We start from the raw sequence: 26,242 nt of genomic DNA, 5'->3' as shown, positions 1-26,242 counted from the left end.
GAGCAGACCCCAGGGTGGGGCATAGTGTAGAGGCCCTAGAGTGGGCATAGTGGGAATACCATGTGTGGGCAGTAGGCCAAGGTATGTTTTTTGGATGCCTGAGGCCATAGTTGGGCCTAAGGCTGAATAGAGGGGCTCAGCCAGGAAGCTAGGGGTGAGTCCTGACCCCAGTAAACCCTCTGCTGAGAGGAGGCTGAGTGTGAGTCAGAAATTACAGCAAGGGAGAGCACAATGACCTGTTGCTCCAGGGAGGGGTGAGAGTCCCTGTGAGACCCAGGAGTACTAGTTGTGGTATGAGGGGTATGTGTGTATGGCTTGGGATGCAGTACCAGGGTGGTTGGAACTGCATACATAGTCCCAGGAGAACAGAGCTATCAAAGGGCAGCCTCCCATCTAATTAAGACACCAATTATTAAACACCACGGTGTGGCAGACGAGAGAGGTGGGCGGTTAGCTCAGAAACAGGTGGGCGGGCCAACTTTTAACTGGCCCAGGGAAGGCCCCCTGTTTTAGAGATATTAAAGACTTTACCTCTGTATGTTGCAGATGATCTTGTAATCTATAATGAACAGAAATTAAGTTTGTTTGTTTTTTTTTTTATTAATATAATAATTCTTGACATCATCAGTTGCTAGCAGTCTGACTCACCTAGGGACATTAAAGTCTTAGAATAAACATTAACTCCAGCGATGACTGATACTGAACTATTCAACTTGAAAAAGGGAGATCAAACCAATTTCTCAGTGCCATTATGACAAGCTGTAAAAACTGGGGAATGATTATTTTAGGGTAATGTCTTAGGTTGCCTTTCAATCTTTGTTGTAATAATTAGGCCTGGACAAAGTGGCTAGTATTTGCTTCAGATCTGACCAATTTAGGGGACAGTGATTTGAATCACTGTCCCAGAAGAATTTGGCTGAATCTGATTCAGAGATTTAGTCACAGCTGAATTGGCCGAATCTCTGAATTGGACCCATCCTCTGCCTGCTCTCAATGGCTGCCCCACCCACTCACCCAGCTTCCAGCTCTTAAAAACATGTTTTTTAAAAAGGAGGAAAAAAAAAGCCCCCGCTCACCTGCTGCTGCCAGGCAGAGGGCCAATCCCCACTGTCCCATGCTGTGTTGGGGGCTCTGCAATGAGCCCCCCGACACCTGTCCGCATTCCCAGCCACCCACTCTTCCAACTTCTATCAAAGCTGGCGTGTGCGCACTCTTGTACTCCCACACGCACCCCTTTCCCTGGCCCTCCAACTCCTGCTCCCCATAATTACCTGCATCCAGCTGCTGGGGCTGCTTCTACCACACTGCCTGTATGCATGCTGGCCACATGTGCAGATGCACGTAGTGTCCTCTTCTTCCTATTGCCCTCTCCCCTCCCCATCCCTGCCCCAAACAGCTCTATTTTGCTAGGGCAAGCCAGGAAGCACTGGGGAAAACATTAATGTTGATCAGAGCAAAATCCCAGACATTTGAGTATATTTTAAAAAACCACCTGGATGAAGACCAGAGGATCCAAAAGGAGGACATGTCTGGGAAAACCTGGACATATGGTAACCCTAGTATTGGGGAAAGGGCAAGCAGGTATATACTAGCCCATTAATGGTTGACAACTACTTAACTGATACTTGATCTCATAACTAGAGGACTCCTGCCAGCCACATGTGTGAAGCATGGATCAGAAAGGTGACATTGCTGTCACTGTTCCTCCTTGGAAGACAAGAACTAGAAATATAAGTACAATTACTCCTCCCTTAAACATTTTATAAGACTATGAAATTAACTAGTAGATTTTAACTTATGTGTATGCTGTGCACACCTTCAGTATTAGAACTAACACTTAAAACTGGGTGGGGCTTTAGTGTTTTTAATTGGTAATTTGCTGCATACTCTCATTGTACCTGAGTGTCAGTGTTATAAAATATTAATAGAAAACTTCATAAAAACCTATAAAATGATTCAGTCAAAGTGGTAAGGTTGATGTTGGAGCAGTCTTAATGATTGCTGGTATTGTGCTATGATTATATTTTTGCATTTAATTTCACTTCAGAGAAGATATATAGTGTGTATGAAGTGGATCCCTTTCCCCTCCCCCCACCCCACCCATCCAAATAGGGGATACACTGGTATATAATCTGCTCGCTAAGATCCAGACTGTTATTACCTGTTAGTAGGGATAACTGATGTTATACTGCCATGGTCTGTTTAGGACAGCATGACAGCTCTTGGCATGTATACCTTTAATTTTGACTGGTTTTACCCACGTTCCTAGTGATGCTGTTCAATATTCAGGCCTAATAATGTGACTATAGGAATGTGAGATTCATACCAATCTATCTGCCTAAAATGGTTGATGAGTTGCTCCAAATCTCCCTTTACTCTCTTCCCTAAAATCAGAGCATCCCCCCTGTAGTGCTCTCAATCTCTGGCTGCCTTGCTTCAGGAAAGATGATCCAAAAATTATTCTGGGTCTTTGTATGGATTTCTCTTGCTTAACTGCTTCAGCTAGATCTATTCTAAACACAATTTCTTGCATGTTAAAGGTACTGTGTTTTGTTCATTTTTTGCTTTTTCGTGGGGGGGGGGGGAGGATTCATGAAAAGGAAGAACTCAGTAGAAGCATCCATTGGGTTAACATACTGCAATTTCCAGAAGGTTTACTTTATACGGGGAAATTAGCAATCCAGGCCTCTAATACCCCTTCTGTTTTTATTGTGACAGTCAGCTGGGTTGATTTCTGCCAAGTTAATCTTCATGTTCATATATGTCACAATAATACAGTTATTTCTCAGGAACAAATAGTTTGGGCACTATCTCACAAAGCAGTTGTTAATTGTGAACCTAGCTCCAAGAAACTTGCATCTTACAGCATTACAGCACTTCATTTGTTAGCCCTATTCCCATATTAGGCAGCCATTTAAAAATAGTGTAACCTGTTTTTAAACCTGCATTTTTAACATCACCCTTAATTTTTTTAAAATTTTTATTTCTTTGGTACCTAATTGAAATTAAGCTTACTCCAGTAGAACATGATTAGTATTTGGTAGCTTTTCCAAAGTTAATTTTGGTGGAGAGGACTGGTCTCTGTCTAGGTACACGTAGACAGATGACTAGATTATTCATAGTTCATAGTAGCTAGGGTCAGGAGGGACCTGAACAGATCATCTAGCCTGACCCCCTGCCATAGGCAGGAATGAATGCTGGGTTCACAAGACCCCAGACAGGTGATCATCCAACCTCCTCTTGAATTTGCCCAAGGTAGGGGCGAGGACCACTTCCCTGAGAAGTTGGTTCCAGATTTTGGCCACCCTAACTGTAAAATATTGCCTTCTGATCTCCAACCTAAACCTATTCTCCATCAGCTTATTACCATTGTTCCTTGTCACCCCAGGTGGTGTTGCTCAATCTATTTGCTGTTGATCTCCCCTGAGGAGTTTGTAGGCAGCCGCCAGGTCCCTCCTCAGCCTCCTCTTGCTGAGGCTGAACAGGTTCAGGTCCCTCAGTCTCTCCTCGTAGGGCCTGTCCTGGTGCCCTCTCATCAAGCGGGTGGCCCTCCTCTGAACCCTTTCCAGGCTGGCCACATCCCTTTTGAAGTGCGGCACCCAGTACTGGACACAGTACTCCAACTGAAGTCTGACCAAAGTTGCATAGAGGGGGAGTATCACCTCTCTGGACCGGCTTGAGATGCACCTTTGGATGCATGACAAGGTATGGCTGGCCTTTCTGGCTGCGGCATTGGCATTGGCTGCAGCATTGCTGGCATTGGCGGCTCATGTTCATCTTGGAGTCAATAATGACTCCAAGATCCCTTTCCGCCTCTGTGCTTTCAAGAAGGGAACTCCCCAGCCTGTATGTATGCTGTGGATTCCTTCTCCCAAGGTGCAGCACTCTGCATTTGTCTACATTGAACACCATCCTATTCTCGTCTGTCCGCTTTTGTAGTCTGTCTAAATCTATTTGCAGCCTCTCTCTCCCTTCAAGTGTGTCCACCTCACCCCACATCTTAGTGTCATCAGCAAACTTGGACAGCGTGCTTTCCACCCCCTCGTCCAAGTTGCTGAAAACTCCAACCTGTTAGTCACTAACTGCTGCTCTCAACAGTGTTACCAGGTACTGAATAGGCAAATATATAGACTTCATTTTAATTCTGGAGGTGCTTCTTCCAGCTCAGAACTAATTACTAGTGAATTGTACTTCTAATGTTTACTTAGAAAAAATACCATTTACTGTGTCAGACCATAGATCCATCTTGCCCAATATCCTATGGCTATGGAGGTACCTATCTTGCAGTGAGGGGAATCAATTTTCATGGCTTGGTCAAGACCCAAAAGCCAATTTCTCAGTCACTTTTTGGCAGCGCCAGCCCTCAGTACTGATTGGAGAGGCCTGGGAGGAGGAAAGATGTTACCAAATTTGCCCTTTACTTTGGGGTGTGCTCATTTATTAGGGATAGTTTCTAGGGTCTTGATGATTCTGTCAATGTGCTGCTTGTGTTACTGTACGGAGCTGTATCTCTCCCTTCTGCAAGCCCTTACCCCCAGTGGAGCTATCTTGCAAGACTCAATCTCAATGGGACTGGGTTCCTCCAGTCACCAAAACAGTCATACACACAAACACACACAAATTAACGTGACACGCCTGACCTGGCCGGGCTGATCAGCATGTACAGGCTGACACCCTCATATGCCAAGAATCAGTTCATAAGAGCAACAATAAACTGCAGTCAGACACAAGCACGCACGTAAACAGAATCCCTCTGAATCCGGCTGGGTGTCCAGCTGACACCCTCATGGGCCAGCATTCAGTTCATAAGGGCACGTCTGAGTCAAACTGGGTCAATCAGCCTGTACAAGCTGATCCCCTTATGTGTTTCAAACTCAGCACGTCCCAATCTTTGGCCTCTTGATGAGCAGGCCCCACAATATTTTTGGGCTTCACAGGGATCTTTAGCTTAGGTAAAAGAAGCGTTGCTGCAGAGCATGAGAGGAAAGAGAAGCAGAGAAGGAAAAATATACCCAATTACTACCAGTTTGACTATAAAAGTTATTTATTGCTAAGCATATGAAATATATAACAGTACTAGTAGTAATAGACATGCAAAAGAAAAACAAATACAAACAATGACAATACTACCCTGGTTTCACTAAGTATTTGGGGAAACTTAGCTCAAGCTTAACTAATACAGTTCAGGTTCAGAAGTTTATGCCTAGAGAGAAGAGAGAGAGAGAGAGAGCGAGCACTGGAATCTCACCTAGTCCAAGGTACTCAGGCTGCAAAGCTGACAGGCACAGTCTGTAGCACAATCCTTGAAGAGAGAGACGATCTGTTCTTCCAGTGTCCCAAGAACGACAGGGGATGGTGTCAGCACAGGAGTTTTCTTCTTCTTTCCTTTTCCTCTCCTTCTTCTCCTTCTTGGAGCACACACACTTACAGATTTTTATACCCTCAGTTCAGCTGCTTCGAAGCACCCTCAGTAGTGTAAATCATTGTCTTTTCTATTGATAAGGGGTTATCTGGTTTGGACCATCTCAGGAAACTGATTGATAATCAGGAAACACTTACGATTAGGGAGTAACCCAAATACTTGGGAGCCAGCTTGAAATTCCTATGGATGGCAGATATACTGATGGGATATCTCATGGTTTCTTCAGGAACAATGGATAGCTTGCAGCATCAGGATTTTGGATTTTTACTTGTTGTGCACAAGCCTCAGCTTAGCATGACTTTTCCAGATCTTACTATAGTCTTTTAACAGACTTAAGACAATTATTGGGGTGCTCATAACCTTTTGTGGAGAGGACTCCTACCAGTCGTCTCGGGAAAGATATGACAACACCTGTGATTAGGGCTCCAGCAGGCTGGATGCTGTGATGAATCCTTAACCATTGTTCAAATGTTGCCCATACCCCCTCTGACTTGGTCTCTTGCCTCAGCATTCCCTAACCCGGCAACTGAGTTTTTAGTCAATCAAGTTTAAATAGGCCTCCCATAGTGGGACTGGGGAATGTACGGCCCAAGATGCCTATTCAATTTAGAGGTGTGTGTGTGTGTGTGTGTCTGGGGGGGGGGAGTCCTTAGTAAATTCAGATTAGAACTGGTCTGATAAATGCTGAGCTGGGTGTGTGTGAACATGGGTTGATTAACATTTAGAGCACAGATTCCCCATCATGCAGTGCTCCCCTGCTTCTCTGGTCCCAGAATTCACTGCAGTCTCTGCTTCAGGCTTTCTGTTCTCCATCTCTCATGTAAATGAATGGTCATCTGGTTCCATCTCGGATGTAAATAAGACCTAGGGCAGTTGATTCACTCTTGTCACCCTTATCTGGAGGGTCTTAGGTGTGTCTCTCACTGCATCTTAATTAGTTTAATTAAGTAGAGGAGGGGAGGGAGGGAGGGGGGGGTGAGTCCTTTGTGAGTCAGACAGACTGCATCCTGTGCCAGGGTTGCCCAAGAACACACAGCTGAGACGTAACAAGGATGAGGGGGTAGCTGCCATCCTGACCACTAGCTGCCCTTTGTGCGGCCCCACTCCTCAGTGCTGATTGGCAGAGAGGCATGTGGAGGCAGTTGCCATCTTGGTAACTACCCTTTGTACAACCTCACCAGCCTGTGCCTTCTCCTCCTGGATGAGCTGTGAGGCTGGGCCATGAGGCTGAGCCACAGCCACAGTGAAGACTATTGCCTCCCACTGGGGAACCAACATTTTATTTTTATTAAGTTTGGGTTTTTTAGTTGATTTCCTGGGAAGTCATGGCCAATGCAACTTTTCTTGGTAATCACAGAGATGATAGAAAATTAGGGTTGGAAGGTAACTCAGGAGATCATCCAGTCCAATTCCCTGCTCAAAGAAGGACCATCCCAGCTGAGGCTTTGTCTAGCTGGGTCTTAACCTCCAAGGATGGAGATTCCACAATTTCTCTGGTTATTCTTTTTCATTATTTTACTACCCTCCTAGTGAGACAATTCTTTTTCCTTTGTGTTAAATAGACCTGGATGGGATAGAGGAGGCTAGGGCTATCAGGGTGTCAGTCCAGCTGCTTGGAGCCAGGGCAGCAGCTGGGGTGTGGCTCTGGCCAGTCAGACTCCAGTTTCCTGTGGTGCATACTGCTGCCATGTGCTCCTCACCACTTTTTTCAGTGGTGTTTTTTTTTTTTTTTTCCCTTTACACCAGGATTATTCAGTGTCAAAGAGAACTTGCCACACTGCTAATCAGCAGCACAGCAAGCCAACACACATGCACTGTGTTCAGTCTGCAGTGCCTCAGATGGGTTTGAGGTGCCGCAAGCTAAACATGTGCGCTTATCAGGATGTGCCCCATGAGATTTTCTTTTTGTCCAATTCTCCAATTTATTAAGGTGTCTGAATCCTAGCCCTATCCTCCAGTATATCTACTCCTTCCCCTATCTTGGTGTCATCTGCAAACTTGCTGAGGGTGCACTCAATCCTATCTTCCAGTTCATTAATGAAAATATTGAACTATCAACTAGCCTTGGAACTGACCCCTGGGGCACTCCACTTGATACTGGCTGCCAACTAAACATCAAGCCATTGATTGCTACCCTCTGAGCCCGATGATCCAGCCAGTCCTGAAAACTTCTGTCCTGATATTACAGCATGTCATTGAGTTTCCTCATTCCACTGATTTGGACATACCTATAATGTCAATATCATTATTTACTGCTAAGCATTCAAGTTCCCCCACCTTTGATCTTTAACTTCTAGAATTAGTATAGAAGCATGTGCACTTTTTCTTGTTGCCACCTTGGCTGCTTCTGTGTGGCCTTTTATTCTTGTGCTCATCTTCACCCACTTTTTGTTTTGTTTTTGGTTGTATGCTTGTTTGTTTTTACCGCCTCATCCATATAGGGTATGTCAGGCTGAACTGTGTGCTGTTCCACACCTGTCATCCCTCCCCCTCCTCCCCCCCCCATCCTTTTTCTTGTTTAAAGCTGCTCTACCACCTCTTTAATGTCACATTTCAGCAGTTTGGTACCATTTGGGCTTGGGTCAAGACCAGACTTTCTATAGAGGCTCCCCTGTTCCAAAAGGCTTCCCAGTTCCTAATAAACCTAAACCCTTCCTCCCTACTACAGTGGTCTTAGCCATCCATTGAAATTCTGGAGCTCTGCCTGTCTACCTGGCCCTGTATGTGGCACTAGAAGCATTTCAAAGAAGGCTACCATAGAGGTCTTGGGCTTCAACCTCCTACCTAGCAGCCTAAATTTAGCTTCCACAACCTCTGCTACCCTTACCCATGTTGTTGGTATCCACACAGACCACAGCCATCCACTCCTCCCCAGCTGTGCCTAGCATTCTATCTACACATCTCATGAACTCCACTACCTTTGCACTTGACACTCAGGTCACCATGAGGTCCTCTCACAAACCAAGTTGTCACAAACCAAGTTATCTATGGGTGCATACATACATACTAACTTTCTGACAGTTAAGCTAACTTAACTTTTAAAGTTGACCTAACTGTCAGAGCATATGTATGCAGGTAGAGCAGAGTCCATTTAAATGTGGTACAACAGAATATACCTGTGTGGAGTATTACTTTGAGTTGAATTAGTTAAGTCAACTTAGCTCACAAGATGGCTGCCACCATGTCAAGGAGCTATACATGTGTATACTCCAGCATGACTTAACTAAGTCTATGTGGTTTAAGTAGACTTGGCATGTGTGTATGCACCTTATGTGTCTAATAATTAAATTGCCCACCACTACCACTCATCTAAAGGAAGGAACCTCAGTGCAAGAGGACACTGTAACATCAGCTAGAAGGTGGGTGCCATCTAAGGGACAGTTTCCTTCCTTCCCCACTTGATGCCCTCTATCCCCAAGGCTCTCATCCTCTTCAACACCATGGGAGCTGTTTATAGCAGAGGTGGGACTGCTCTACAATGTCCCTGAAAGCCTGTGAACTTCTCCGCCTCCTATAGCTGCTTCAGTTTTGCCACTCTAACACTGAGATAATGTACTTGCTCTCCTAGAACCAGGAGTTCCTTGTACCATGTGCGCCCATGACACCTGCCCTTGGGCAGATGTATGCTGCACTTGGTGCAATAATGTGGGTAGCCCCCATGCTGCTGCTGGACTTCTTTCTGCATGTATTTTTTTTTTTTAGTGTTAAAACTTAGTTTCCTCTTTTTAAGAAGGATTTGATTTATGGGTTCCCTTAGACTAAAAACTTTGAACTTACAGATTGACCTTCTGTTTAGCGTTACTCTGCCCTAATTACAGCTAATTATTAAACAAGGGAATTAAGTATTGATCTAACTGCTGAGTTTTAGCTATGTCTGCAAAATATCTAGGTTAATTAGCCTTAATTAAAGAAAGAACTTACCTTAAAGACTCCCCTTCAAAGAGGAGGATGGCAATCTGACCTGCAAACTACTTGCATACTACCCTGTTTTGCCCTCCCTGTTCACTCACTCCCTGGCTTTTCTGGGCCTGGACTGGTTCAACTCCCTTGTTAAAATTTTTGTCAGACACAGGCAGCAATCACTCGACTAACAGCACTCACCAACTGCTCAGAGCACAAGGCCCAAGCTAACAGCCAAACAAAGAAAGGCTCACCAAATTATATTATGTTATTTAATTATTTTCAGTAATATTTATGTGTTTAATTTAAATCATTGTTGAATAAAATATCCTTTGAGCAAGTACAATGACCTTTAATTTACAGATCTAGATATGTGGCCAGCAATTTTCAGCAGACCTAAATTAGTTAATTCTGTTCTCTTGCATTTATTTTCAGTGAGTCATTTTTCTATTCCCCATCCCTTCTTCCCCACCCAGTGAAACATAAAGAGAACTCAAGAGTGGGCGATGTAAAGGAAAAATAACCTTGTTAGATGTATCACTGTTCTAGAAATGTGCTTGTGTTTCTTAGAGTTTGGAAACAGATCAGAGGTGCTTCTTCTGAATATTGCTAAAGCTCCACTATGAAGCTGCTGCTTTTGATAATGCAATCATGTAAATATTCTCTGGAAACACCTAAACTATCTCCTCTCTTGGCCTAGGGGGCTTATTGGTGAGTTAGGTTTAAGAGCTAGTTGCACTGCATATGTAGGAAATCAATTAGCGTAAATAATATATTTGTGTCAACTATCATGCAACAATACACAGCAGTTTTTTGGGGTGGCCTTCAGAACAACTAAACAGAGAGAGAGATTATTTTGTTTAGAGGGAGATTTTTTTTCAGATCTCAGATAGTGGAAGTTGGGCACCAACTCCTCAAGAAGTTGGGTGCCAAACATCACCTGGCTGTATAACTTGTAAGTTTCTTTTTAAGAGTGGTGGTGGGGATTAGTCTGGACAAGTGTGTATAGGTTTCTTTGTTTTAAACATTGGGCTTTGGGGGTACTGAAATTCCACTGTGATAATGGGACATGATTTTGCAGCCAGACACCCTTTCAATATTAATGGAAAGTTTGGATCTGCCTCATAAGTTTGTAGCTTGGGTACATCCTGCATTTTAATTTGTTCTACTTGGGTCTGTGATTCAGTCTTTTTTTTTTTTTTTTTTAATTGGGGTGTGTGTCCCCCAGGGGCATGCAATCCTTTGTCAAGAGATATGTGCCTTTATTTAAACAATGGCGGTGGAGGTTCCAATTGGTCAGCAGGTGGTGAGTAATAATGTTGCCTCATGTCGACATCCATGAGCATAGACATGCAGTGGGTATATGGGCTACAAGCAGAAATATTTTGCAGGTGAAAGGGCATGCTGACAAAAAAAATTGAAAACCACTGTTCTAGATTAAGTCTAACATTCTTGAGCAGTGGTGATGCCTCCACTGAATATTGTGTCCAGTTGTGGGTGTCAAACTTGAAGAATGATATGGACAAATTGGAATGAGTTCAGAGGAGAGTACCAGAAGAAAACCTGACATACAAAGAAAGGTTGAAACATGCATGATTTGTTTAATCTAGAGAAAGGTGGATTTGATATTTACTCAAAGAAGGGTTATTATAAGAAGGCAATGATCAGTTGTTCTCTGTATCTGTACAGCAGACGGGACGAGAATTGACATGCTTTGATTTCAACAAGGGACAGGGAGCTTGGATAACAGTCACTTTCTAACTATGGAGGCAGTAAAGCACTGGAACAAATTAGCTGGCAAGAGGTCACTGGCAGAGGTCACTCGGTCACTGGCAGCTTTTTAAGTGTAGGTTCGACAAATGTTTAGCTGGATGGTTTAGTCAGGTGATCCCTTCAAGGTCCCTTCCTGTCCTTTGAATCTATACAATGAGCTTGATTTATTCTCTTAGAAGTGGCAGTAATCTTCCTGAGGACAGCACCACAAACTGTATGCATTGCTCAAAGCACTAACCTGGATGGCACAGAAAATCAAAATCAAGCTCTTTACCCCAGGCCTATGAAATTTTTGGATATCAAATCATGTCCTATCCTAAAGCATTGTGTATGTGTTCATTTTATTTTGGTTGTAAATGTGCTTGGCCTGATACCTTAGCAGCAATTTACTAACACTTGCTGACTAGGTCAGGTTAAGGAAATGTGTTTTAATCTTCAGCATATAAAATGAAATTTGCTAAATTACATTCTTTTTTCGCTTGTTGTGGTTTGAATCACACTCATATTTTTTACTTCATCCAAGGGACCTATCATACAGTTTCAATTTGATTAAAATTGAAGTCAGACAAATTCAGACTAGATATAAGGTACTCTATACTAGTGAAGGTAATTAATCATTCAACAACTTTTAAAGGTTGCAGTAGATTCTTCTCCCTGGAAATTATCAAGGGTGTAGACAGAAGTGACAATTTCTGCCAGATCTGGCCACAGAAAGCAGTTTATAGCTGTGACCAAACACAAGTGCACAGTGGCAGACAACATAAAAAATGGCCAGTCAGGTGAAAATATGACACTTCATTGCATAAGGTATCAGATAAAGATGTTTCAAAATATAGCATCTACTGTAACTTGCGTCTGCAGAGCTCTCAACCTGTCACTGTTTTCAGAATGGAAGAGGGGGGAAAGGAAGTGGAGAGAGTTCAGTCTGGGGTTTTTGTATTTTTGTTTCTTTTTAGCCCCCCAGAGGGTGGGGCAGGTATATTGGAGCCCCTTGGGTCTAATTCACCTACACCACCATTCAGCACCAGATGGGGAGTCCCAAGAATGAGCTCCCCCCCACTACCTTGCCCCCCCTTCCCCCACCACCCATTCTGAAAACAGGAAGCACTGGCAGAGAGCCCTGGCTATTGCAATGGGAACCTGGCTGCAGGCTCCCAGCTAGCAGCTAGATTCCCCTCCTCTTTCCCCCCCCCCCCCCGCCTCCCTCCCCAAACCAACAGTGAATTTATGTTTGGTCTAGGGTAGCAAAAATCATTCTGAGTTACAGCTGGGAGCTGCACTTCTGTCTATACCTCATATAAAGATAGCATATATTCTAGAGGGGAAAAATTTAATTAGTCTACAGTTGTCAGACATGAAGTAGAAGACTTCCACGAATTTAAATTTCTATCTGTGTTGTAAAGGAGGTCAGACCAGATTAGCAGAAATGGTTCCTTGTAGCCTTAAACTTTGTAAAAGTATTACATTGGTAAATGTATTTAATTTCTATTTCTCTATCTAATTCTTTCTCCTCTAATTTTGGTTTGGTATAAAATAAATATTTTTCTTTCCTTTTTACCAACAGGTGCATCTGGTTACAACAGCTTTTATGTTTTCTGCAAAAGTTTCTGTCAAGCTGTGAAACCTGGAAAGCTCAGGGTGCGCTGCAGTATGTGTAAACAAGGGACACTGACTCTATCAAGGGTAAGTAAGAGTTTTTCAAACTTTTAAAATAGATTAAAAACTAGATATAGCTAGATACAGTTGAGGAGTTTTAATTGTAATTGAAAGCTTGGAATATTAAGTTGAATGTTAGTATTTACTTAACCCTCCACTTGTGTCCCTATTTGGTTTCTTTCTTTCTTTTTGGTTGGTTGGTTGTTTTAGGAGTTCACTATGGGAAACCATTTCAAACTTGAGCTCTGATTCTGCAAAGCTTTAAGCAGAGGTTTACCTCTTATGCCATGTGAGGAGTCTAGCTAAGAAAATGGCACTTCATAGCTGCTAAATTTTTAAATTTGAATTTAAGTCTTTTTGAGGATCAGAGTTATGGTTGCTTGTGTCAGAGTATGTTACATCTAGGTCCTATGAAGCCTTACACACCAAAGGCTGATACTGGAGACGGATGGTGGACCAGACTCTGTTTTCCTGATTTAATAATTTAGGTTCCTGAATTACAGGGAAGGATTTAAATGCTGCTGGTTTTATTAACCTCACAGGCAGTTACCATATTTAACAGGCCAAAACAAGAAAGGGTTATTTTTGGCAAGTGTAGAATGAGAAGGTAACTCGTTCTGTTGGGATCAGTTTGCCTCCTGAAAAGGAAGGTTGTTTGTATAATTACATGTGCAAAAAGAGTTTTGGAAGGTGGTTTTTGCTTGCTTTTTTTTTTTTTTTTTGTCTTGAGGCACTTCAGTGTTCATACTGCTGGTAGGGTGACCACCTTTTCAAAACTGAAAGGTGGGACACATGCCCACATCTTCTTTATTTCTGCACCCCCTCTCAGCACAGCCAGAGTAGAGCTGAGTGGAGTCCATAGGGGACAGGGGAGGATGTGAGTGCCCACTGTGGGTTTGGGACTCCCCAACCTGCTGCAATTCTGCCAGGAGCTCTGCACCAGCCACACCACCATGGTGAGGTCTCCCCTACCCACCCAGCAGCAGCGGGGGACACAACCCCACACCACCACCACCCCTGCTTCTGCCAGGTAGGCAGGGAATGACTTGCCATGGCAGTGGGGCTGGTGCAGGGCTCCCAGGGCAGGGAGCTCTGAGCCCACAGTGGATAGCCCGCATCCCCCACTCCACCCCCCCCACAAATCTGGGGGGGCACATGCCCCCCCCATTCCCCCCCTGGGAGTGCACCAGTGTCAGGTTGCTGCCCCTACCTAGCCACCCCCTTGAATGAGCTGCCCATGGCTCCATTCCCCTCTACCCCAGGCTCCATCTGCTGCCCCAGCCCCACTCCCTCCCTCACTGTGTGGGGGCCTCAGTCTGTCCCCCTTATGTTTCTTTGCCCCCACCCCAAGCTTGCCTGGAGGGAGCTGTTTTCCATCACTGCCTGGCTGTATTCTCAGCCATGTGCACATGCACATGGTACCCCCCATGTCCTGCTACCCTCAGCCCTAAGTGGCCTCTTGCAAACTGGAACTCTGACAGCTTGCAAGGGGGAACCTGCCATTTCCTGTATTTTTTTTGCTGTGAACGGAAAACCCAGATCCCCAGGACAAATGCTCTCGAGTCATTTGGCCTGTGATTGGGAATTGATGTTCACGTTTTGGGACTGTCCCACCCAATTAGGGATGGGTGGTCACCCTAACTGATGGTGAGTGAGAGCCCTTCCTATGATGGGGCCTGGAGTCAGTCATCTGAGGCTGTTGCGTGATTTCTTTCTTTCAACTTTTCAGAAGAGCTGAGCACCCTCAGTCATGCAGGTTTCAAGGAGACCTATGTGGTGATTACCATCTGTTGAAAACAGAAGCTTCCTTTTTCAAGTGTCTAGATTTGGCTTTCAGTTTTGGTTCTTGAAAGACTGTTAAGTTGCACGTTTTATGTTCTTGTACAGTGCCATGATGCTTTTGTGTGCGTCTGTCCAGCTCTGTAGGAAGCTAGTTTAAATCTTTAAACCTGTATTCTCACTGAAATAATAATAATAAGCATACAGTGCAACATGTGGATAAAAAATTCCCATCAAACCCTTACACCTGTGTGCGCTTACATGCACATACTTTTTCCTGAATTACTTGAATCTCTAACTTTTAATAGAGGCTTTGAAGAAGTATAATTTATAGCATTTCAGCCAAACACTTAAATGCATCTGAACTTATTTTTAATGATATGTCATTCTGAATTGAAGACTCTCACAGAATATGGGGAAGGGAAGCACTTTCTTCCTTCTGGACTTGAAGAAATTAATTACTAGTTACAGTCATCTTACTATTTCTAACAAGAGAAAGGAGGGTCATAAATTAGTGGTTGCAGGATGAACCCAAGTCTCCTGAGCAATTAGCTGTGTACTAATAGCAACTCCTGCTGTAGTCTTGCATAAGTCATTTTAGTAAGCTTTTCAAAAGCTTTCTCTAATTTTGATTATCCCAGAATTGGATATCCTACTCTTAAGCTCCTGGTTCAGTGTTTTTAGATGTGTATATCTGAAGTTAGGGACCTTATTTGGGCATCTGAATAAGATGCCTGATTTTAGAGGTACTGAACATTTCCAGTGTTTGTGGACTTAATTTGAAATTCAGTATAGAGCAGTTCTGAAAATAAGGTTTTCTTGGTCTTAACTTCTCTACTTTAGTTTCATTTGGCTATAAAATGAAGACAACTATTCTTGCTTCTGTCAGAGCTGCTTAAAGAGTGTTGGCCATAAGTAGGACTACATTTTTGCTCTTTAACTAAATCAACCAGAAAAGAACTATGGGGATTCCTGGTAAGACCTACACTTTTTATTTATTTCTTTATTTCTTTCTTTATTTATTTTTAAGACTCTTTCCAGAGCTGAAGTGCCATCACCAGATTAGATAGCAATGAGCTTCAGAGGACCAAGAATATGGATCCAACTACATAAAATATTTAAATAGTCCTTCTTTTTCATGTCACACTTTTAATGTTGCTTGATCAATATTGGCTTAAATGAAGTCATCATTACCCTGTGATTTGAAACTTCATTACCTCATTCTGATTTGAAAATGAAATTATTTTAATTTATATTTACAGTCACTTTGGTTCGTATTCAAACAAATATTGTGAATACTACTGGAAAAATATTGTTTCAGTAGAGGAAATTGGATTATAAAAGAAGTGGCAGGTCCCTGGTTTCATTGACGGCGCTGCATAATTTAGGTTCTTGTGCAAACTTGCTGACTTCATGGAATATGTTTTAATTCTGCTGCCTCAAACTTAAGCAAGGAAGTATTGAATGTATGGATCCAAATAGATCTTAATATTAGCCTTCTCTCATGCTCATTATTCATAGGATTTCTCCCTGCAGGTTTATCTATTTTTTTTTTTTTCATTTAGTTCCTTCTTAGGTCACCAGATGTTCAGTCTCCTGTTTTGGTGATTCGGCGTTAATGAGTGCCATCTAATGTGCTAAGATGAATCGGCAGACCAGCTTTGCATCTCCAAAAATGGTCTTAGGATCTTAGTCTGCCATATCACTATTGCATCTTCTGTCCACATCTCTTTCCTTTTTGTCTTTGAAATGTCTTCCCTCTTTTTCTAGTTGTCCTGAAAGCAATTTATCTTTGCCTGTAGGCAGGCTAAGCCATTGCATCCCTCTCCCTCCAAATGGTTGAGATTTTATTTATTATATTTTTTTAGGCTTTTTAAATTTGTATGATTACTTGTGGGGGAAAAAGTATTGACTGTTTTAGGAAATCCTTAAAACTCTAATGGAGAAACCCCACTACAAAAAGTGCTAATGGGATATATCTCTAGACATGCCTTAAATATTTATCTGTTTTTAATCTATGCAGGCTATGTGTTTTTTGGCAGAATATGAGGTAAATAACATAAGGAATATATGCAAGCTGTTAATTTTTATTAAATGAGCAGAGTGCAGCTGTTTGTTTTTCTATTAGCATATTTTAAATTAGAGATGTACAGAAGCTTACCAGAAACTTTGTAGCAGCAGCATCTGCCAAAACTAAGATTTTTTTATTTTTTTTCAAGCTCACAAGTTTCAAAGGGTTCATATTTTCCTGCAGTATGACATTCCAAATGAGGGGGAGAGAAGGAGTGTTATTTCCTCCTTAAAGAATGTGAAATGGTTTATTTTGTCTACTTGATCTATTTTAGGCTTTCATATGGTACTTATGCCCATAACTATAATATACATCTAATGTTATTACCACCAGAACAGAGAAACTATATAACAACTCCTGCACTTACTTTCCTGGTTGCATTTCTGTGGAGTAATGTAGCTGGAAGCAAGAAATCTAGTATGTTCCAGGAGTTTGGATATACCTAACAGACAAAAGTGATATACTTGCCATAATTTCAAACATAATGTTATGAATATTTTGGACAGCAGCCAGTTTAGTTTTTTATAAATACAGTATACTCCAACATAAGCTATGCTTAAAGGGCAGGTACAGGTTTAAATAAATGTTGAACCCTAATTTATTCCCCCCCTTTCCCTTTTGTTGGCTGTTCTGACTTCTGTGCATCTTCCTATAATGGGGGGAGGAGGGGTTTGTAGCAGTGTTGGTCTAAGGACATAGGCAGACAAAGTTGTTTGAGTGAATCTGATATCTTTTTATTAGACCAACTTAAATAGCTGGAAAAAAAAAATTTAGCAAGCTTTTGGGTTTAAAAACCCTTTGGGCTGAAAGAGTCTCTGCAGTTGGTGTGTGCTCTTCCTGGCTGGAATGAATAGTAAAGAAGTTAGAGGCTGGTATGCATGCAAGACAGGCAGTCAGTGAAGATGTAAACTGAGGAGTCAGTGAGTGAGAGATGGGCTGTGTGGGGGGATGGGGGGGAGAATTCCAGAGCCACCCATCCTAGCCTTCAAACAAGCACTGAACCTCGCTAGCCTCATCACTAGAAGCAAACTTCCTCAGGCCGAGAACACACCAAATGGCATGACAAGAAATGCAAAACCTGCCAACACATCTCCACCACCCCCACAATTACTACACCCCACAACAGAGCCATCGGCATCCCTGTATGCCCTGATGGACAATATGTAGGAGAGACCAAAAAAACAACTGCCCACCAGAATGAACACACACTGGAAATCCATCAAAGACAGAAACACCCAATTACCGGTGGCACATTTCTCACAAGAAAACCACTCTCTCTCCAGTCTCTCAGTTCTAATCCTCAAAGGGAAGTTACAAAACACTTCTCAGAGATGAGCCTATGAACTCCACTTCATCAACCTTCTGGATACAAAAAATCATGGAATAAATATAGACGGTGGATATATGACACGCGTTATAACCTGCCTGACATCTGACTCCCCACATATGTCTCCATTTTTACCTGCTACATCCTCCTTCTCTTCCCCTCCCCACCCTGTCTCTCACCCACGACTCCTCAGTTTACATCTTCACTGACTGCCTGTCTTGTATGCGTACCAGCCCGGCCTCTGGCTTCTTTACTTTTCATACCATCCAGGAAGAGCACACACCAACTGCAGAGACTTTCTCAGCCTAACAAAAGGTTTTTTAAACCTGAAAGCTTACTTAAAATTTTTTTCCAACTATTTAAGTTGGTCTAATAAGCAGATTCACCCAAAGAATCCTCTTCCTACAATGAGGTTTTCTCACTAGTTCTGTTCTTTCCCAGGATAACTGGTCTTGGCCTCTTTCAGGTTACTAGGTTCATGTTGAAATTTCTTTCTTTATAAGACCAGCTCCATGCAAACTTGGCATTTCTTGACTTGAACACACTCTTCCATTGGACTTATATAGTCAGACCCTCTTTGGTCAACTTTATAAGGAAGGAAGGGGAAAAGGGTCTTTTAAGAGGAACTCCACAATGTGGAAGACTCCATGCTTACAGAGCTATAAGGGAAAGGTCCCAGCAGTAAAAGACAGTACTCTCCTCTAAATGGCCAGTGCTGGGAAAAGTTCCCCTTGCCAAAGGTTGAGTAGGAGTAATGCAGTGTGGAATGAGCACCGAAAGGAGTAATAGCAAATTCAAGGGATGTTGTAAAGGGTCGGCAGGCTGTTACCAAGTCATGGGAGGCTATATGCAAAGGGACACAGAGGAGACTCAGTTGTGAAAAGCACTACAGCTCTGCAAGCAAGGCTTCTTATTTTTCTGATCTTCTTCCTAAACTAACATGAAGGCATGGCAGGTGAGTCAAGCTGTGAAACTGAGACCTGTTTGTTTGTTTTTTTCCTTCCTGCAGTGACCACAAGGACTGCACTGGAAATGGGGCCATGGGCAAGCAGTTGCAACTAATATTGGATCTGACTATTCCTTTGAGAGTTGTGAGAATTAAAGGAATACCCTACCCAAGAAGAAATGAGCTCTCCTTTCTCAAAATGCTCTCTTGCCCTATATCCTTGTCCATACCTTAGCAAGAGCTTTCCCAAAATTCCAGGCTCAGTGTGTTAGGAGAAATCAAAATTTGGCTTAGATATGGGATGTTTTTTCCACCTTCTCTCCCTTTCCCCCATCACCCACTTTGCTGCCACTCATGATGGCTTATCAAGAAATCTGAACTCTGCTCTAAAAGTTGCTATAGTTAATGGCAGCCATGGCATGTTGTGCCATGGCAAAACTTTATTTTTTGTTGTTGTTGTCCACTGTCATTTGAATTTCTAATGACTTGGAACTATTATTGCAATTAGTGGAGTTCTAAATGCATACTGCGGCTGACAGCCATGAGGACCCAAAGACTTGATATATCATCTTGAAGATGCTTTTTTTTTCTCATGCATTTCAGTTATTTGAGAAAGCAGTAACTGTGTGCTTGATCATATATCATACAGATCTTTTTAAAACAAAGTAAGATTACATGGTATGCAGGTGCGCACTTAAGATGTGTTAGAGTAACTAGGTATGCTTGCCTTCTAATTCTGGCTGCAGGCCTCCTTGGTCACAAGCAGCCAGGTGTAGAAGTGCACACATGATGCCGGGATTCACTAGTTATAGCACAAAAAACGTGTTAATTGGGAGAAGCCGACTGGGGGGGAAAGGAATGGCATAGGCGAACTGGCAGAATAATTACTTGTGGCTCTGCCCTGCCAGTGGGGAGGAACAGAGGAGAACAGCTGGGGAAGTGAGGTGTGTGGCTTGGCTTGCTGTTCCATTTAAAGTGTGTACCTACCCCCTATGTTAATATATTGTTGCACCACAGCATACAAGCTGGGAGGTTTGAGATCTGGGAGCTTTCCCCATGTCAACAGGTCATGCTCCCCCACACTCCCCTTTAGGGCAATTGTGCACTGGCTTTTGTGACATTGGTTCACAGTCCCATTTGCTGCCTCAGTGTTCCTTTATGTTCTTATGTTATGTCTCTTCAGAAGGAAGAAGTCTTTTTCACTTGTGCATTCTTATGCCTTCATTTTCACTTGTACCTTCTATTTGTGCTGCCCTACCTATAAAGGGAAATCACGTCTCTCAGGTTTATTGTTGGTAGGTATTGTAGGAGGTTAGTTTCATGAAGTTTCAGAGCTGTCACAGGCACTTCCCCAAGCATAGCTCAGTTGCATACTACAGCAGACTGCAAGGGGTATTGTTTTAAGTTTGTCCTCACAATAACCTGTCCTCTTGCTTGCTTTGGAGGCCAACTCTTTTGCATAAACTGGGAATTCCAGGTAACTCCAGAAGGGGTATCTTAAAATGGTGTCTATATTTAACATTTGCATGTACAGCAGTTTACAGGAGAGTACCAGTTCCCTTCAAATACTTTGCCTCTACCTTCCAACCTTCTGCTGTATTCATGAGTACCTATTTCACTATAGGCATGGAGTTGTATGATGCACACTTCTCTACTGTGTGCAGAAACATTTCTGGCCACATGCTGAACAAAAGTATACTCCTCAAGCTAGTATTTTGCTTCTGCACCTTTATTTATTTTTTTAAACTGTGTTCAGCAGCCTCCAGGACTGAGCCAATTGTGGGATACTCAAGACAGTACTCTTAGTCCCTGATTGTCATACACAGTTAAAATTCAGAGTGGAATAAAAAGTTAATATGTGGGTCAAACGGAACTACTGGCCCTTTAAAATTCCACCTCAATGCTAGATTTAATTGTATGACATTTATTTTCTTTTTTGTAAATCATGAATGGAAAATTGTCGTAGCCAAGCCAAAAGCATGTGTCAATAGCACTGCTGCAAAATTACCAAAAAGCTTACATTGGAGTGACTGTTTCTCTCTTTCTCCTTGGTACCTTGTGATGAACATTGACTTTTGCATAGCATTAGAGCAAAATTTTTCTAAGAGACTCCCTTCTTCCACAAGTAGCATGTAAACCAGCTTCTTGTTTCAGTAATTCTTTTTTTGACATAAGTGAATACCTGTATAAAACCCACATAAGGCTGCTTTGGGCAGCCTTAACTTATTTTACATGCTAATCCTTTTCAGTGTCTAAGCCAGGAATGACCAACTTAACTGAATTGAGCATTCTTTTTTCATGGCATGCCAGCTGACAATTTATTCATTTCTTACTTTCTAAAGCCTTATTTAACTGTCATGCCATATGCTTATTATTATTATTATATTACAATGTTGGCAGTAAGTTTATGCCAATACATTTCTTTAAAGCTTAGGAAATGATTGGTTAAGAAAAAAAAGCATTACAAAAGCAAAGTCTTACCCAGTTAAATATAAAACTTGTTATTTTTCTGACATGTGTGTTGGCATTTTATGAGCATTTCATGACCTGATGTTTTAGAGGTTGTTTTCTACCAGACTGAATTTAGTGATAAGTAAATACCATTTGCACAAAAAAATTTAAAAATGTAACCTCTCCCTTGTTTCACTAATTAATTAAGCACCAAAGTCTTTCTGGGAAGATTTGTGTGGGAGTCCTATGGACCACCCACAAGCCTGCCAGCAATTTTCTCAAAATAGCTTGGAAATGTTTGTCACCAGTTCCACACAGTTTTTGATGATTTTGTTGCACTGCCTTAAAATAAATAAATAAATATATAGTGTCACAATTTTTGTCAGTAGCCATTGTTTAGATAATAAATACCCAGAGAAAATAAGTAACTATTGTACGATTGGATACAGACTTTCTCTAAAGTCTCTCACCAGTGCCAAGCAAGCACATACAGTTAAATCTGGAAAAAGAAATGCATGTTTATGCAAAGATAAAACCTGCTTTCTGCTGGGTATTGTTTGTTTGCTTTTGTGTGATTTCCCCTGCCCCCCACCTTTTCCTTTCCAACCCTCGATCTCCCTTCCCTCCCCCCCCCCCCCCCGTTTTTGATAAGGCCTCCTTCCTTATCAAAAAGACTTTGCACTGACATTACTTGGGCAAACACCATCTAACTTCAGATGATGACAGAGGGCTCATGTAGATGAAACGGGGGCCCTAAATTGAAGTAGTGGTTTCAATGCATTCAAACACCAACACCATTAAAGTGGTGCAAAAGAATTTAACCCATTTTAAAATGTTGTGCGTACATGCAATGGATGTTTAAAAAAAAGACTTGGTTAACCTCTTGATTCAGTTGTCACCTTTTCTTGACACCATGCATCTTGAATGACCAGTCAGAACCAGTACATCCAAGTCAGATTTGGATCCCATTAAATCTGAACCTTCATTGACTTGAATGGAATTCCTTCTTATTACACCAAGATATAGTAAAACTAGTCTCTCTCTCTCTCTCTCTCTCTCTCTCTCTCTCTCTCTCTCTCTCTCAAACTATGCTCAAACTTTCTCTAATTCACACTTTTTAAATACTTGGCTAGGCAATCCACATTGTTTTGCAACTTATGTACTGACCTGCAGAGTAGCATAGGCACTAACTGGGAGTAGCATAGGAAATAACTAAACAATTTTATTACAATATTAAGAAGCTCCCATCATGGTCAGTCAGATGTTGCATAAATAAATATCATGGTATGATCATTGCCTCAAAGAAGTTATACACTAAGAATGTTTGTATTTAGTTTTAACTACTTCTGTCCCCAAAGTTGTCCTTGTCTGCTTTGGGATGGTCCTATAATCTTTCTTATTCATGTTGTGTAATGATGACCACATTTTATGATGTAACTATAGTTACCATTAACATTTTACCTATACTCAATATCTAGGATGAGAGATTAATGCTCTTTCAAGCCATTTTATGCTGGCTAAAAGTTAAAGCAACATTTGTTCCAGGTCCTACACTGTGGAACACTAGGGTTAGGGGCAGAAGTGACATGCACATACAGAATGATTGGAACCAGTTCAGATCCATAACACAACAGAAGTACAATGCACATAAACTGCTTTCAAAATAGCTCAAACTGGTTTAAGATAAACCTGGATGGATGTAGTATCAGACTTACCTGATTTTAGGTTGAATCAGTTTATTGAACTTCTGTCCCAGATCCCCTCAAGATTCAAATTAACTCTCAGTCCCCTGGCACCTTATGATGCTTTGCAGGGTGGGCAGGCTAGTCTTGGCCCATGTTTTCTGCTCCAGCTGAGCAAGGAGGCATGCTCTAGTGCCCTCCCTGCACCCCCTTCCCCCACCGCCCACCCCCCAGCTTCTGGCGTTGGCTACTGTAGACATGTGGCTGCATTTCTGGAATCAAAGGTGAATGTCCGTTCATTTGCTTATTGATTCAATAGATGCAGTTTAGACTAACCTATGAAGATTGAATTGATTCAGCCTCAGGCTTTTTGACTGTTTGTACTTTAGCCCCACAGACAGAAAAAAAAGCCTGCCTTCTTAGCATCCCCTTACAAGCCCTGGTTTAGGGAAAGCAAGAGTGAGACGGAGGAAATGATGCTGTGTGTATCAATGAAATGATTCTGGATGGCACCAGGATAGATGGGTCCACCAGAGTAACCTGATCCAAATTCAGTAGGCTCTAGGGATGTCTAAGATATCATAATAGCTGCTCCAAAATTGAATGCCTTAGAGCCAATATAATCTCTCCTGTCCTCAGCCACGAGCTCTGTAATGAAGCTCTTGGAAGCACAATCCTAGACTCACTGCTAGGGTATACAATGAAACTTATGCCCTAGCATACTCTCTTGGAGAGGATGCGTCTGTGGGCAATAGTGTTAGTATGTCCATGGCTTTAGTTTGCCTTTAGTCATCCTTTTACCCTCTCTCCACCCCGCCCCCCTTTTTTTGTAATGTCTTGGGTTCTTGTTCTGAAGATGTCCAATATAAGTTGTTTAATGAGTATATGTGAAATATGTAAAAATAAAATGTGCATGTTTTACAAACAGTAAGTAGATCCTTCTGTTCTGATGGAAAGTATCATAATACTTAGGCCTGAAAGGGACCTAAACAGATAATCAGGTCCAACCTCCTGCCCCAAGCAGGAATGGGTGCCGGGGTCATATCACCCCAGCCAAGTATCTGTCCAGCCTCCTCTTGAAGACCCCCAAGGTAGGAGAGAATACTGCCTCACTTGGGAGCCCATTCCAGAGCCTGGCAGCCATAACTGTAAAGCAATGTCTCCTGATATGCAGCCTGAAGCTTCTCTCTAACAATTTGTGGCTGTTATTCCTAGTAACCCCTGGTAGTGCCCAGGGGAACAGAGCCTCCCCCAATTACCGCTGGTCCCCCCTGATGAGTTTGTAAATGGCCACCACCAGATCCCTTCTCAGCCTTCTCTTGTGGAGGCTCAATAGGTTCAGGCCCTTTAGCCTCTCTTTGTAGGGCCTGCCCTGCTGCCCCTTGACCATGTGAGTGGCCCTCCTCTGGACCCTCTCAATGCTAGCCACATCCCTCTTGAAGTGCGGCACCCAGAACTGGATGCAGTACTCCAACAGTAGCCTGACCAATGCTGCATAGAGGGGAAGGATCAACTCTCTGGACCTGCTTATGATGCACGACAAGGTGTGGTTAGCCTTACTGACTGCTTCCTCACATTGGTGGTTTATGTTCATCCTGGAGTCAACATGACTCCAAGATCTCTTTCTGCCACTGTGTTAACAAAAAGTGTGTTCCCCAGCTGTGGCAGGGCACTGGTTGTGCCTGCCACTTTAAGGTCCTGGAGCTGGCAGCTCTCCAGGTGCCTGATTAGGGCAGCTATTTTGGGGTCTGAGGCTGCGCGTATAAACAGGGCAGCTTGGCTGCTAGAGGCCAGGCAACAACATCGCCTGGCCGGAAGGGCTGCTGATATCTGGAGGTATGGGAGGAGCTGTAGGGGATGGTAAGGAGGCTCCTGGTCCTGGGCATGACCTAAAACTGCACCCTGCCGGGAGAGGGTGTCCTGGTGGGGCTCCCAGTGGCACAGGAGCCCCCAGGAAATGCCAGACCAGTTACCACCACTGAAAGGCAGGTTGGCATGCCTTAACCCCCAGCCCCCATGACTGGGTGGGTTACCCCTTTGTTTGGATGGCCCAGAGGGTGGACCTTTGGAGAGAGGAAAGGGCCATTGACTCAATGCCTGTCTGAATTTTCCCCTGACTGGCCCATGCTGGGGTCAGGACCGGAAAGGTCGAGGGGCCGGGGGTCCACCGCAAGGAACGCCCAAGAGCTGAGGGCCTGGGGTTCCGACTGGCCTCGAGTAGGGCCAGGGCTAGTGAGCCAAAGGTCCCGGTGAGGGGATCACACCCAAAGGGGGATCAGTTCAGGGAGCTATGGTGCCTGGTATGACGGCAGAAGAAGCCGCCTGAGGGAAGGAATCCAGATGAGGTTCAACAGGAAGATTCTGGGGCCCAGAGTGGGGGCTGGTGATTATTGTAACACCTAGATGCCATGTGCGAGGATTAGTCTGCAGTGTAAGGGAGGAAAGGAGCCGCAGATAGCGCCCCCTGGCATCAGGGCAGAAAATGGGCAGCCTCCCACTTATTAACATCTCTATTAATCAATTAACATCAAGGCATGGCAGACGAGAATGCAGGCGGTTGGCCCAGGAATGGGTGGCCAGGCCATGGTTAGATCAGGCCCGAGCAGGCTCCCTGTTACACCAGCCTATAGGTGTGTTGCTGGTTCCTTCTCCCTAGATGCAGTACCCTGCACTTGTCTGCATTGAATTCCATCCTATTCTCAATCACCCACCTCTGCAACCTGTCAAGATCTAGCTGGATTCTGTCCCTCCCCTCCAGCATGCCCACCTCACCCCAGAACTTGGTATTGTCAGTGAATTTGGACAGCATGCATTCCATACCCACGTCCAGGTCGCTGATAAAGATGTTGAACAGTACAGGCCCAGGACCAAGCCCTGGGGGACTCCACTGCCCACATCCCTCCAGGTCAAAAATGACCCATCCACCACCACTCTCTGGGTGCGACCATCTAGCCGATTTTGCCACCCATCTGACTGTGTAGGCATCAATGCCCCAGTCACCTATTTTTTTTTTAAGAGAATGTGGTGGGAAACCATGTCAAAGGCCTTCTTAAAGTCCAGGAAGATGACATCCACCCCAACACCCTCATCCAGGGACTTTGTGACCTGATCATAAAAAGACACCAGGTTAGTCAGGCAGGACCTGCCCTTAATGAACCCATGTTGGTTGCCCCTGAGCATTACCTCCCCTGTTGGGCCCTTGCAGATGTGCTCCTTGATAATTTTCTCAAAGATC

At 43.3% G+C, this 26,242-nt stretch overlaps 1 protein-coding gene across 2 annotated transcripts in view; it reads left to right on the top strand.

Annotated features, from left to right (window-relative positions):
* The window catches only part of PRKN (parkin RBR E3 ubiquitin protein ligase), a 1,451,839-nt gene that overhangs the window by 572,870 nt on the left and 852,727 nt on the right, over positions 1-26,242 (top strand). For both annotated transcript variants that reach the window (XM_059714743.1, XM_019479720.2), the window contains exon 4: positions 12,660-12,778. In XM_059714743.1, the coding sequence (XP_059570726.1) occupies positions 12,660-12,778 (119 nt within the window). The remainder of the gene's footprint in view (positions 1-12,659; positions 12,779-26,242) is intronic.

This window comes from Alligator mississippiensis, chromosome 1 (assembly GCF_030867095.1).
Source record: "Alligator mississippiensis isolate rAllMis1 chromosome 1, rAllMis1, whole genome shotgun sequence".
Lineage (NCBI taxonomy): Eukaryota > Metazoa > Chordata > Crocodylia > Alligatoridae > Alligator > Alligator mississippiensis.
Note: the sequence above shows the minus strand (reverse complement) of the source record. Positions and strands in the feature narration are given on the sequence as shown.